The 15,645-nt window shown below is 31.9% G+C and overlaps 1 protein-coding gene across 2 annotated transcripts in view; it reads right to left on the bottom strand.

Annotated features, from left to right (window-relative positions):
• Positions 1-5,827: 5,827 nt before the first annotated feature.
• The window catches only part of LOC148855075 (ubiquitin carboxyl-terminal hydrolase 2-like), a 28,007-nt gene continuing 18,189 nt past the window's right edge, over positions 5,828-15,645 (bottom strand). For both annotated transcript variants that reach the window (XM_088940820.1, XM_088940821.1), the window contains exons 4-6: positions 7,042-7,088; positions 6,868-6,970; positions 5,828-6,784 (exon numbers count right to left, since the gene is read on the bottom strand). In XM_088940820.1, the coding sequence (XP_088796946.1) occupies positions 6,005-6,784; positions 6,868-6,970; positions 7,042-7,088 (930 nt within the window). In that variant the 3' untranslated portion in view covers positions 5,828-6,004. The remainder of the gene's footprint in view (positions 6,785-6,867; positions 6,971-7,041; positions 7,089-15,645) is intronic.

The raw sequence follows: 15,645 nt of genomic DNA on the forward strand, positions 1-15,645 counted from the left end.
TCAAATTCAGATTTTAAAATATGCACGTAATTAATAATTCGACCACATCTGGGATTTAACTTTAATATATATTGATTTTAATAATTTGGATTTATTAAACGAAAGCTAAATAATAGAAATAGTCATTTACTAAAATACCCCTTATAGTTTCATGGATTTACTAAAATTTACCCTATAGTTAAAATTTTACTAAAACACTACTTATAATTTGCAATGGATTTAATCAATCTACCATTAGATGACAGTGTTGACACTAATGTTCATCTAAATAAATTTAATCAAAAGAAAATGAAAATAAAAATACTAATTTTGCCCTTTATAAGACACAGGCAACCACTCTATTGGTTATATTTGGTTAATTTTGTTTTTTGTACAAAAAAAAAGTGTTAAGGGTATTTTTGGAATAAAAAATCAGGGGCCTAATGGCAAAACAAACACTACTTAATGAAATGTTGATTAAGTAAATAAGTTGTAAAATATATGCGATATTTTAATAAAATGAAAATTATAAGGTAGGTTTAAGTAAATATGTAAAACTATAAGATGTGTTCTAGTAAATGACCCTAATATAATCACATAAGCCTATACAATTGTTTATATTTTCAACTTTTTAAATAATTAATAATTATTCATATTTTACATACTACTTTTAATAAGTGTTTTATAATACAAAAATAACAATAATTAATTTAATTAGGTTTATTCATCAAACTGATGAAACCGACCAACCCAATCAACTCGACCCGAGTTTGTCAGTTTTTTGGTATTTTAGGTAGGCTTTGGTTCAAAATTTTCCCAATTCAACCAAGTTTGATTAAGTTCACTTTGGCCATTTGTAAACCAACCAAAATAGAACGATCTATATATATATATATAATTTTTAATATGGAAAAGTGGAAAATTTCCCATATTTCTTAGTCTAAAATGTTTTATATCATAAAGCTAATTTTTAAATTTATTTTTTAATAATTGCACTATAATTTTTAAAATTTAATTTAATTTTTAAATTTAAATCTTTTGAACCAATTGACGAAACCAAAAAATCAACCCAAACCGATTCAACTTGAGTGGGCCAAATAGCCTATGACTGAACCAAACCAACTCATGAACACTCATAATTTCAACTAAACTAATAATCTTATCTCTAATAAATAACAATAGTTTAATCTCCAATAATTATTGAAAATTTATAGCGAAAATACCCAATTATTGAAATTTTATAGCAAAAATATCAAATTATTGAAAATATATTGATAATGAAAAATGCAATAAGTACTAAAAATATATTAACTTGGTCGATAAATAGTATAATCTCAAATAATAGTTTAATCTCTAATAAATATTAATCAATAAGTTATAACAAAAATACAATAAATACAATAAATACAATAAGTACAATAAATTGAATTTAAAATTTTCAATAATAGTATTTTAATCTCCAATAATTATTAAAAATTTTCTATTAAATAACAAAATAAAAAATATTATACATAATCATTGAAAGTACATTTATCACAAAAAACAATAAATAATTACTGAAATACAATAAATATTAATTTTAGTATATATAGTTATATAATAAATAAAGATTAAGAGTTTAAAATTAATATTAATAAATATTATTTTTTTGAAAGTTATTTTCTCGAATTATTTGATAATTATTTTTCTACTTTTCAGATTTTTTTTATAAATTTATTACATAATTTTTTTATTTTAACTATTTAAAATCTAGTTATGTTAAATATTTTGTTATTTAAACTACCCAGTTAATTAAATACTTAAATAATATGTAAACTATTTAAACTTTAAAATATTAATCATTTATTGAATTTAATTATCCATAAAACCATAATTTATACTATTATTACAAAATTTCGTTATTAACTTTGTAATATATTAAATTATTATTAATTTCATTATTATGCTATAATTATTTTTCCTCTTTAAAGAATTTTTTTTTTAATTTATTACATAATTTCGTTATTTACTATTTAAAATCTAGTTATTTAAATATTTAAATAATCTATAAAATATTTAAATTTTTTTGTTATTTGAATTTTATTTATTTAAAGCTACTACATGTTATTTAATATTTGAAATGCATTTAAATTGATGATCTAGAAAAACATAATTTAAATTGTTAGTACTTAATTTTGTGACATATTTTGTAAAAATATAAAATTATTTATTGGATAATTTTTTTATATGAACTATATAAAATATAGTTATGATAAATATTTAGTTATTTAAATATCTAATCTTTATTATTATTTGAATTTTATTTATTGAAAGCTATTACATTTTATTAAATATTTCAAAAACATTTAAATTGATAATCTAGAAAAACATAATTTCAATTGTTAGTACATAATTTCGTGATATATTTTTTCAAAATATAAATTATTTTTTGTATTTTTAATAAATATTTTAAAGTTATTTTTTAATTTTGTTAGAGTATTTAAATAATTCTTAAATTTTTTAATCCAAACTTTCTTTAGATAGATATAGATAAAAAGTAGGAATTATAGATGATTTAAGAGAGAAACTCTATACTAAATTAGAGATAATTTTGGAGATAAATAGGAATTAGAGATAATTAAGAAGGTAAATAGGTATTTGAGATAATTCTGGAGAAAGTGGGGGAGGTAGTTTAGGATAAATTTTAGGAGAAGTGATTTTTTAGGTTATTGGGAAAGTGCATCTCGTTGGTTGTTTAAAAAATGACATGGAATAAATTTCTTGACCGCTTTGTTTTAATATATATACTAGTGGGGACCCATGCGACGCACGGGATTTATTAAGTGAAAGCTAAATAATAGAAAGGGTCATTTACTAAAATACCCCTTATAGTTTCATAGATTTACTAAAATATACCCTATAGTTAAAATTTTACTAAAATTCCACTTATAATTTGCAATGGATTTAATCAATCTTCCATTAAATGATAGTGTTGACCTTAATGTTCATTTAAATAAATTTAATCAAAAAAATAAAAATAAAAATACAATTTTTACTCTTTATAAGACACGGGCAATCACTCTATTGGTTATATTTGGTTAATTTTGATTTTTGTACAAAAAAAGTGTTAAGGGTATTTTTGGAATAAAAATCATGGGCCTAATGGCAAAGCAAACACTCCTTAATGAAAAGTTGATTAAGTAAATAAGTTGTAAAATATATGGGATGTTTTAATAAAATGAAAACTATAAGCTAGATTTAAGTAAATATGTAAAACTATAAGATGTGTTCTATTAAATGATCCTAATAGAATCACTTAAGAGTATACAATTGTTTTATATTTTCAACTTTTTAAAAAATTAATAATTATTCATATTTTATATACTACTTTTAATAATTTTTTTATAATACAAAAATAACAATAATTAATTTCAGTTATGCTTATTCATCAAACTGATGAAACCGATCAACTCGACCCTAGTTGGTCGGTTTTCTAGTATTTTAGGTCGGCTTTGGTTCAAACATTTCCCTATTCAACCAAGTTTGATCAATTTCACTTTGTTCATTTGTAAACCAACTAAAATCGAATGACCTAACCATGGATATATATTAATATTTTATATTTTAAATATAATTTTTAATATAGAAAAGTAGGAAATTTCCCATATTTCTTAGTCTAAAATGTTTTATACCATAAATGTAATTTTTAAATTTATTTTTTTAATAATTGTAATATAGTTTTTAAAATTAAATTAAAATTTTAAGTTTGAATCTTTTGAACCGACTAACCAAACCAAAAAATCGATCCAAACCGATACAACTTGAGTGGGTCGGTTTTCACAAAAGGTCAATCAGTTTTAGCTAACCAACTCCCCAACCTGATCAGGTCAATTTGGTTGGCCAAATTGCCTACGACCGAACCTTATCAACTCATGAACACTTATAATTTCAACTAAATTAATACTCTCATATCTGATAAATAACAATAGTTTAATCTCCAATAACTATTGAAAATTTATAACAAAAATACGTAATTATTGAAAAAATATTAATAATGAAAAATACAATAAGTATTAAAAATATATTAACTTAGTCAATAAATAGTATAATCTCAAATAATAGATTAATCTCTAATAAATATTAATCAATAAGTTATAACAAAAATACAATAAATACGATAAGTACAATAAATTCAATTTAAAATTTTCACTAATAGTATTTTAATCTCCATAATAATTGAAAATGCATTTATCACAAAAATAATAAATAATTACTGAAATACAATAAATATTAATTTTAGTATATATAATTATATAATAAATATAGATTTAAGAGTTTAAAATTATTATTGATAAATATTAATTTTTTTGAAAATTATTTTCTTGAATTATTACTTGGTATAAGTGAAATTAGTTATTTACAATATTGTGTAAAAATATTAAATTATTATTATTTTCAATATTATGTTATAATTATTTTTCTAATTTTCAGCTTTTTTTAATTTATTACATAATTTATTTATTTTAACTGTTTAAAATCTAGTTATGTTAAATATTTTGTTATTTAAATATTTATTTATTTAAATACTTAAATAATATGTAAAGTATTTAAATTTTAAAATATTAGTTATTTATGGAATTTAATTATCCATAAAATCATAATTTATACTATTATTACATAATTTCGTTATTAATTTTGTAATATATTAAATTATTATTAATTTCGATATTATGTTATAATTATTTTTCTCCTTTAAAGAATTTTTTTAATTTATTACATAATTTTGTTATTTCAACTATTTAAAATTTAGTTACGATGAATATCTAGTTATTTAAATGTTTAAATAATCTATAAAATATTTAAAGTTTTTTGTTATTTGAGTTTTATTTATTTAATGCTATTACATATTATTAAATGTTTGAAAATCATTTAAATTGATGATCCGAAAAAACATAATTTAAATTGTTAGTACATAACTTCATGATATATTTTGTAGAAATATAAAATTATTTATTAGATAATTTCATTATATTAAATATTTAAAATATAATTATGATAAATATTTAGTTATTTACATATTTAAATAATCTATAAAATATTTAAGTTTTTTGTTATTTGAATTTTATTTAGTTAAAGCTATTACATATTAAATATTTGAAAAACATTTAAATTGATAATCCAGAAAAACATAATTTAAATTGTTAGTACATAATTTCGTGATATATTTTGTAAAAATATAATTATTTTTTGCGTTTTTAATAAATATTTTAAAGTTATTATATAATTTTGTTAGAATATTTAAATAATTCTTAAATTTTTTAATCCAAATTTTTTTTAGATAGATATAGATGAAAAGTAAGGGAGAGAATAAATAGGAACTAGAGATAATTTAGGAGAAAAACTCATTAAATTAGAGATAATTGTGGAGATAAATAGGAATTAAAGATAATTTAGAAGATAAATAGGAATTAGAGATGATTCTGAAAAAAGTGGGTGAGGTAGTTTAGGATAAATTTTAGAAGAAGATATTATTTAACTTGTTGAGAAAGTGCAACTCATTGATTGTTTCATGAGATGAAATTAAAAAACAAAAAATTCAAAAATAGAATCGGATTAAAACCAAATCGGATAGTATTGAATCCAATTTGGGATCTTTGATTGGATTCGGATTTTCCTTTCCACTAATTGAATCGGTCTGGTTACAGCCCGAGTCTGTACGTACAGGATGTGATGATGACCAAATAAGAGGAAAATGAGGTCACAAGTAGCTTCTTTTCCTATGCCGCATTGGAGATCAAGAATCATGATCAGTATGGGGAAGACACTTCGTATTTTACTGTTATAAGGCACAAACACTGGCCTGTAAGACTGACCTCAAAAGTCGGAATAACATTGATTATCAAGGGTTGAATATATCTAAACAAATAAAACAAGCATCATAATCTGAATCATTTTGGACACATAAAATTAAGTCAAGAGAATTGAATTTTTTGTCCTCTTACTGACGCTGCACCAGGGTCCTACAACCAGCAAAAACAGGACCCTTTTACCTAGGGCTGTTGCATGTTTTCTGCTTGGCCTTCTCAATCAAAGTCTTCAACTGCTTCTTTTCAGCAAGAATCTTAAGGAAGTTGAACAAAAATGGTATGTAGTTGTGTTTCCGACGAATGTTTTCTGTTCTCCACTTCTTGAATTTCTCCTCCTCCATCAATATCTTCTCAGTGGCACTCTCAATCCCAGCATTTACTTCTGAAAGTGATCTGTTTAGTGCCTCAATGCTACCATTGTCTACCATTCTCTCTGACTGTACAGAAGCAAGCTGCTGCAAGATACGTTCCCTCTTTCTCTGGAGATCCTTGAGTTCAGCAGTGTACATCTCTTTCCTATTTTTTATAATTGCCATGAGGTTGAATCTTATCTCACTTCTAGAATACCTGTCAATACGTTCCTGGATCACTGGTTGCACCATTCGCAACCAATTCATATCACCTAGTCCACCAGGACACTGTCTAAGGCTAATGGGTCCTTCCTTCAATCCATCAAGCTCATATAGAACACCATCAACAGGCAAATAGCTAATAAAATGGTATACATCATCATCTTTGCCTGCAACTTTCTGCTCATCTGGCACAAATGGTTCAGGTCTTGCAAAGCTATTGTGTGCTGTACGTATGGCTTCGCTATTGTTGATTGCCAATCCTTTGAGTTCAGGTGGAAAATTCTTGGTGAATTCTTTCAACATTGACAGTTCTGGGCCAATATCAATGTCTGGACAGTTCATAAGGATGGAAAGGATTGCTTGAGTTGCACATGCATTGTTAATAACCTGTATGGATATGAAAACATTTAATCATGGACACTTAAAAGTCAATGCTCAGTAACATAGATATTGTCATAATTTGGACAAACCTGGCTTGCAAAAAATAAGTTCGGGTTTGGATCCTTCATTACGAGGCGATCATCTTTTTCCCCTGGGCGCCATTTGAAAAGGAATATCAACCCATATACTGGCCTGCACGTATGACAAAATCAGCAATGCAGACACACGTGCGCACACACACACAGAGTCCAGGTCCAACTGACCGAAGATTGTTCAGAGAATCCAGGTCCAACGAATACAGTTCTTCAACCTGCCAGTGCACCAAGAAGTTGTCACATTTTCCTATACTAACAGAACGTACTGGGAAGAAAAACGAGAAACAGGGGTGCTTTGACAAGTGTGTTTATTAAGAAATGAGAAATACAATAAAAGGATTCCCCACAAGAAGGGGATTGACAAAATCACTGAATATGATTAGAGATGTAGTTTTACACTTCAAGGATTAAAGTACCGATATCGGGTATCGTATCGGACAACTCAGATATGGATATGGATACGGATACAGATACAGATATAGATACGAACGCTTTGGAAACGTATGGATACGGATGAAAAAGATGGAAACGCGTGGATACACTAGGGAAATATATACAAGTTTCATAAATATATTAATAACAATATATTTAAGACCAAAATAATCACAAAATAGTATATAAATACATAAAAAATGTAAATATTAAGGATATATATGAAGAAATTACGATTAATGAACCTTGATGCATAATTTTATTTATAGTGCATCAATCAAGAGTCCAAGACACTAATGCACCTATTATATTTTAATTATTATATCAATTATTTTTTATTTTACTATTTTAATTTTTTAGCACTAAGAAAACGTCAACTAAATATTAAATTTTCAAGTGCAAATCAAAATATCTTAATAATTTATAAAAATATAATTGTAGCTTAAAGTATATCAAATTTGTTAAAATTTCTAAGATGCATATCATATACAAATTCATAATTTTTAATTACTAAAATAATTATTCCATTATTAATATTTTTATTTATATAATTTTTGTGAAAAAAAATCATTTTTTGAAATAAATGAAAGTTAATGGATTTGAAAGATTCAATTTAATATTATATTCTTCAATATTTTGTATATAATATTTTTATTTTTTTTGTAAATAATAAATATGTTATTATTACTTATTAATGTAAATTAAAATATTAGTTAATAACTAATAAAAGTATATAAAAAATTTAAGATTTATATCATGTGCAAATTTATAAATTTTAAGTATTAATATAATTATTATTTTTTTGATGAATTAAGTATTAATATAATTATTCTATTATTAATATTCTATTTTATAAATTTCTTGATATTAAAAATTATCTTTTTTATATAAATGTGGATTTGATACATTATTTATTCTATTAGTTTATAAAATACTATTTTTAAGTATTATTTTTTAATTTTTAGTTAGTTGCTAAATATAAATGTGTTTTTTATTTAAATTGCATGTGAATGCAATGGTTAGAGTACATCTCTAATTTTCTAATTTCTCAAGGGTTAAAAAAAGAGGACAAGAAATAATGCACCGCACACTTACAGTGTTGCCTTGCCTCTAAAAATGTGAAATCTTCATAATACTACCTTGTATTTCAAAGTAATGTACACTAGCCTGAGTTTTTTTTATGGTAAAAGAAAATTTATTAAAATAAGAAAATAGAGTACAAGCTTCTACGGTGTTAAGACAACACCTTCAAACTACAAAACAAAATCAGAAAAGACTATCAATATTACAGGTTTGTAAATCCAACACCTCCCAAAGCCTCTTCCCCAAATCTCCTTTTTTTTTTTATAATAAAAGGAAATCTATTAAAGAAACAAAAGAAACACAATACAAAGCAATGTTTTAAAAGGCTAAAGGAATAGTTGAGGTGTAGCCCAAAAAGGTGAGGGCCGTGAGGCATAAGTCCTAAAAATTAAGAAAAAAATTAATTGAAGTTTATAAATAATACGTGTAATATACCAAGTAATATACCAAGTTAGAATGATGGAATGTACAAATATCCATAAAATAGAAGTTTATAAGCAATAAGTCTTTACTTTTAAGCATTAAATAAAATAAAAATCAATCATCTAACAATTATAAACATTATACATTTTATGTTTCAAAATGCAATCTTATGAAATTATTCATATGAAGAATCATCCATATGATGGAAAGTAGATCTATGGTCACCCAATAGTTGGGAAGAAAAGAAACAACTTAGTTGATTTGATCTATGCAAAATTAAAAAGGAAAATGAATCCATTGGAAAGAGTACAAATACATACAAAATAATACAAAATGACACAAAATACCAAGTTTTTACACTCTACATATTTGTACTCCTTTCAAACTGAGCCTTAGGAAAAGAAATAAGAAAAGCAACAAACTTGGGATGTTAAATCAGAATAATAAGAAATTTTATGATCCTTTTAAACTGTGCTAGAATTCATCCATGTAGCGGAAACAAGAGGTTATGCCAAAAACCATGGGAGAGGAGAGGAAGTTCAAGCTGGTGGGGAAATGGAGACTGGAATTGATCATTGAAGCCAAATCTTTCTTGTTCGAGCAGGGAAGGACAAAGGGGAAGGTTCACTTGAAAATCAGAGAAGGGAGCAGGGCGACGATTCTCCTACCGGAAGAGGCATGTGTGTGGTTGAAAGGTTTTGTAGATGGAACTGTTAATTCTTTAAGGGAAGAAGGTTGGAGAAACTCGACCTCTGAGAGTAAGAGGTTTGAAACAGTACTAAAGAGGAATGGAAACGAGTGGTTTATAATGGTTACCGAACTCTTTGGTAATAACAAAAAGCAAGTGTTGTGTATTCCGGAAGGCCAGAAGCGGAGAGGGTGGGCTTCCTTCGCTTTTAATCTTCAGGCTTTTCTTCTGGAGGTCGAAGGGAGAGTGGAAGAAGTCCCTGGCTTGAAGGATTGTAATCCTTCTGTCCTTTGTAATCAGGTGCCCTGCTTTAAGCATTACCCTGAAGTTTTGGTGTCTAGCTCGATTGTCCTCCGACGAGTAGCTTTGGAAGAAGGGAGTGGGAGCTGGGAGAAGAGGATGGTCCTAGTGGCAGATAGGGTGATAGAAAATTGGACGAAGGTTTTAGAAGTAGTTGCAGAGAGGTTGGGCTTAGATGAAGATGTAGTGTTGTTGCCTTTTGCTGAAAAGAAAGCTTTATTAGATACTGGCGATAAGAAACTGAATTTCAGTATATTCCTTGTAGAAGGAAGTTTGATTCAGGTCTAGAACTGGGCTCCAGTTCGCAACGAAGTTGAATCTAGAGTCGGCAGCTTCTTGATCAAACTTCTCGGTCTTCCTTTCAACCTTTGGAATTATCAAATACTAAGGAAAATTGTCAGAGCGTTGGGTGGAGTTCTGTTGGAGGTTAACTTAAGAAACTTGAGAGCTGTGGAACTTAAGGTTGCTGAAATCAAGCCGGAGTACTTGTCGCGTGCCTTCGAAGTTCTCTCAGAAGATGCCTGGTACAAAGTCTGGTTAGCTTCAGAAGATGAAGCCTCGCTCTGGGGAAGACGAACAGAGATTAAAGGAGCTTACGAGTTTGCAGGTTGGTGTACACGTGGCCTTCAAGGGCTGGCGGGAAAGCCTGGTGTATGTGGGCGAACTACAAAGGAAGGGGAACAGTCGCAGGGGTGCCCCAAGTCTCAAAGCTTTCCTATTAAGTCTTCTAATTCAAATTTTTTTGAAGTTGGGTTGTTTAAAGAGGGTGGCCCGTCCTATGTTGATGTGGCTAAAAGGGGTAGGGTTCGGGTGTGCTCAAAGTCATTGTCTGAACCGGCTTTAAGGAAGGTTAGGCCGGACTGGCCAATGGGTGAGCCTTCACGTGGGGTGGGGCAAGCATTGGGTGGCTTTTTTAAGAGCCCACGTGACAACTTAAGTCATCACGTGGGGCGGGGCAGGCATGGGGCGATGATAGATGGCAACATTCATCTATCATCGTCTAGGTCCCGCCCTCTCGACTGTGGAGGGGCTCAGATGGCAAGCAAGGCAAAAGGACGCCATCCTCTGTGCTGGATCCGACGACCAACCGGCGACGCGCAAAAACACAACGTTCCTAATCGCCCGAACCCGCGCTATTTGAGAGTTAGAACAGAAGAGAAGGAAGAAGCTGACCAAGGTTGGATAAGTTGCGGCTTGGATTCTAACTATGATGAAAGATCGAAAGCCTGTGGGAGTTTAGGCAGTGTGGCAGACGAAGCTCTATCTGAAGAACAGAACGGGGATTCTTTCAGCCTAGATTGTTTGTTCATAGTGGATTTAGTTGGGGAGGGAAAGGAGGAGGGGGAGGAGCGGGTGAATGATCTTAACCCAAATTTGTTTGAGCCCTTCCATAGTTCTAGTGCTTTGCAAGAGGCCGAAAAGGAGGTAGCTCAGGTCTTCTCAGAGTTGAACAACGGTACCTCACAGAGAGGTACATACTTGGGTACAGAAAAGGGTCTTTGTGTTGATACAGCGACAGGGATTTTCTTCCCCCAACTCGGGGAGACAGAGTGCTCTAATTTCTCAAAAAAGAAAGTGACTACCACTCCTTTGCCTATGCTCTCTCCTCACGTCTCTACCTCAGGTAAATCCCTCAACTCTATCAATTCAGTTTTGGCTACTGATGAGCGCTTTGTGTCCCTTGTTCCAGATTCTCTTCCCAACCAAGAGTCGGAAGCCCTTGGTCTGAAAGCCACAGTGCGTCTACAAGGAGGGGAAGTGGGTGAGAAAACTTGCAGAGAGACAAAAATATGGGAAATCATAAACAGCCTTTTGGGTGAAGTGGAGAGGAAGGAAATGCAGAGAGGGAGCATGGAAGGGACAAAAAGGGCTGTTGTTGGGGGTAATGTGAGAAGGAACGAGAAGTTTCCTAGGAGTGAGGAGAGTGCAACTTTAGAAAAAGAGGAAACTAGTGAAGAAGAGTCAATTGCAGAGTTTGTGAAAAAGTTGGGGTGCAAGCTGAAGAACCCGAATGATCTAAAAGCCTACATGCAAAAAAAAAGAGAACAGCAAAATAAAGAATAGAAAGTTGAGTGAAGTGGAGAGATTAAAAAGAGATATTAAGGGGGACAAGAAGTTTGAAGTGAAAGGGGATAGAAGAGTCAATTGCAGAGTTTGTGAAAAAGTTGGGGTGCAAGCTGAAGAACCCAAATGATCTAAAAGCCTACATGCAAAAAAAAAGAGAACAGTAAGATGAAGAATAGAGAGCTGGGTGAAGTGGAGAGATTAAAAAAAGATATTGAGGGGGACAAGAAGTTTGAAGTGAAAGGGGATAGAAGAAAATGGTCTAAATAGATCTTGGAGGAGTTAGGGTTAAGGCTAAGAGTTTTCAATGAGAATCCTAAGTTGGAATATGGTAATGCGGATGTGGTAATGCTTCAGAAGTCCAAAATAATGGATTTTGATTGCAGATGGGCAAGGAGTGTGTGGAGTTCTAGGGGTATAAAGTGGGTGGCTGCTCCCTCGTGGGGTTCCTCAGGAGGGATTGTGACCCTGTGGAAAGAAGATTTACTCATAGGTGTGGAGGAGCTAATTGGAGATCATTCTATCTCCCTAAAGTTCAGACAGATAGACGATGGGTATGAATGGGCACTAACAAATGTGTATGGCCCCAATGACTATAGGCAGAGGAAGAAATTATGGAAAGAATTAAGTGACATTAGAGGCCTTTGGGATGGACCTTGGTGTGTGGGAGGGGATTTTAATGTAGTGAGATTTATAGAGGAAACCAACAACCGCAGACAGAGAGTGACAACAAGTATGAGGAAGTTCAACCAATTTGTCGACTCTTTTGAACTTCAAGAACTTCCTTTCCTAAATAATTTCACTTGGTCCAACCTTCAATCAAGGCCAATTTGCTCTAAGTTGGACAAATTTTTGTTCTCAACTGAACTCAACTTTCATAGATTTAGTCCTGAAGAAGAAAGATGGATCACAACCAAAGGGTTTTAGACCTTTTAGTCTGGTGACTAGCTTGTACAAAATCATTGCAAAGGTGTTGTCTCTCAAGATAAATAAGGTGCTTCCCTCTATTATTGCACCCAACCAAGGTGCTTTTGTGGAAGGAAGACAAATCACCAATCAGATTCTCATTGCAAAAGAGAGCTCGGAGAGCTTTAGGAAGTCAAAGAAGAAGGGAGTGGTTTGCAAATTGGATTTGGAGAAGGCTTATGACTTGGTTGATTGGTCTTTCTTGATGGAGGTGTTGAGGAGTTTTGGTTTTGGAGACAAGTGGTGTAAGTGGATTTGGGGTTGTGCTAGGACTTGTCATTATTCTATCCTGGTGAATGGGACTGTGGTTGACTTCTTTCCTGCGTTGAGAGGTTTAAGACAAGGAGATCCTCTTTCCCCATTTCTTTTCACCCGGATTGTTGATGTGCTTGGGAGATTGATTCATAGAGCAGACTCGAGGAATTTGATAAGAGGGTGGAGAGTAGGAAGGGAGGAAGTTCCCTTAACACTTCTACAGTTTGCAGATGATACTATCCTATTTTGTGAAGGAGGGAACTTCAATTGGATCCGGAATCTAAAGTTGACAATACAACTCTTTGAGCAGATATCTAACCTCAAGGTGAACTTTGATAAGAGTTGTGTGGCGGGAGTGAATGTAAACGAAAGGGACCTAAGGGAATTTGCAGGTGAGCTAGGTTGTGCAATTTCGGACTGGCCCCTGACATACTTGGGCCTCCCTTTAAGAGATAATCCTAAGAGTGTTAGCTTTTGGGCTCTGGTAGTGGAGAGGTTTGAGAAGAGGCTAGTGGTCTAGAAGAGAAATTATCTTTCTTTAGGTGGGAGAGTCACTGTCATTAGGTCTACCCTAGCTAACCTACCTGTCTACTATCTGTTAGTGTTTAAGATCCCCTCAAAGGTTTCCAATCTTTTGGAAAAATTAATAAGGAACTTTTTGTGGGAGACTTGAAAGGAGAAGAGAGATCATAGGGTGAGTTGGGAGGTGGTCACTAGGTGTAAAAAACTAGGAGGTCTTGGGATTGGTAATTTCAAGAAAAGGAATATGGCTCTACTGGGGAAGTGGTTGTGGAGGTTTTCAATGGAAATGGATAAATTGTGGACTAAGATTGTGGCTAGCATTCATGGGCTGGAAGACAATGGTTGGGATCCTGGAATCTTGGCAAGGGCTTTAGCTGCTTCTCCTTGGAAATCCATTCACAATCTGCTTCCAGTTTTTTCCCCTTGGATCAGATATGGTCTAAACTCTGGTAACTGGATAAAATTCTGGGAACAACTTTGGGTCGGGGATTCTCCTCTGAAGGACCAGTTTCCTTCCTTGTATGCTCTATCAGATTTGAAAAATGAACCCATATCTTCTTTCTTGGTCCCTTCAGCCTCCACTTCTGGCTTTGGATGGAACCTAGGCCTATGTATGGCAATTAGGGATACAAACATGGATAGCTTGGTAACTTTGCTAGCCTCCCTTGAGATTGTCTTCCTAAACCCTGCTAAGGAAGACACCAGATTTTGGACCAATTCTAGCTCTGGTACCTTTTCTTGTGCTTCACTCTTTGAAACCTTAACTCAGCCTCCTATCCCCTTTGGGTTGTCCTTTCCAACTAAGGAAATCTGGAGCAGGCCTGTTCCTCCTTGGGTTGGTTTTTTTTATTGGGAAATTTTCCTGGAAAGAATCAACCCTTTAGACTTAAGAGAAAGAGACCCAACTATTGTCTACTTCCTAATAGATGTGCTCTTCGTAAAGTTGATGGGGAATCTGGCTACCACCTCATGGTCTCTTGTAAGGCTGCTAAAACTGTTTGGGAGTGGGTTTTCTCCCATTTTGGGTGTTCTTGGTATCCTCCGGAGACTGTCCAAGGTTTGTTTTCTCCTTTTTTCAGTTGGCCTAAGAAGTGAGAGAAGACTATGTGGAGGTGTATTAGGGCAGTGGTATGTTGATCATTGTGGGAAGAAAGAAACTCACATATTTTTTCCGACAAGGAAAGAACATTGGAAGAATTGTTAGATCGAATCCTTTTAAGGGTTGTCCACTGGCTAAAATCTTTGGAGTTGTTTTCAGATTTTCCTGTGGATGACTTGCTAAGAAACTGGAAAGAGATTGCTTCCAATGCTAGATGCAAGAGAACTCTTTGTCCGTTTTGGTCCCCTCCCCCCTCAAGCTTTATAAAGCTGAATTTTGATGGCAGCAGTGTAAGGAATCCAAGGCCCACTAGGATTGGAAGAGTCTTCAAGAATGAGGAAGGGATTGTTATTGCTTTATTCTCTGGCCCTACTGGAGAAGGTGACTCTCTTAGGACTGAGATCCTTGCAACGCTTGAAGGAATTCGAAGAGCAAAGGAATTAAATATCAGCCCTTTGATCCTGGAAGGTGATTCGAAGGTGGTGGTTAGTTGGTTGAAGATAGGGGACAGTGGTTTGTGGAACTTGAACAATGAGAAAAAACAGTTCTTATGGCTGGGTAGGGACATTGAGATTCAGTACGGTTGGGTGAAGAGGAGTGCCAACTTATTTGTGGATGGGTTGGCCAAGCAAGGAGTGAATAGGGAGTCTGTTTTTTGGGCTAGTTTTTAATATTTTCTCTTTTCACTCCCTTTGTTTTCTGTTTTAAGGGAGCTAAGATATTTTATCTCCCCTTTTGTATCCATATTCCCTCTTTTCTTTTAATTTAATGAAGCTGGTGTTATTGATAAAAGAAATCAGAATAATAAGAAAAAAAACACTTGATTTATCCAAGAGAAACTAATAACTTGATTGGCCCCTTTTTTGCATTGAAATCTTCTAAAATAATAAGAGAAAAATACTCAAGGATTCTTCTGGATAAAGAAGTAAAGAAGAAGTAT

Source organism: Nelumbo lutea, chromosome 4 (genome assembly GCF_056320005.1).
Source record: "Nelumbo lutea isolate HS-2025 chromosome 4, American lotus-T2T, whole genome shotgun sequence".
NCBI lineage: Eukaryota > Viridiplantae > Streptophyta > Magnoliopsida > Proteales > Nelumbonaceae > Nelumbo > Nelumbo lutea.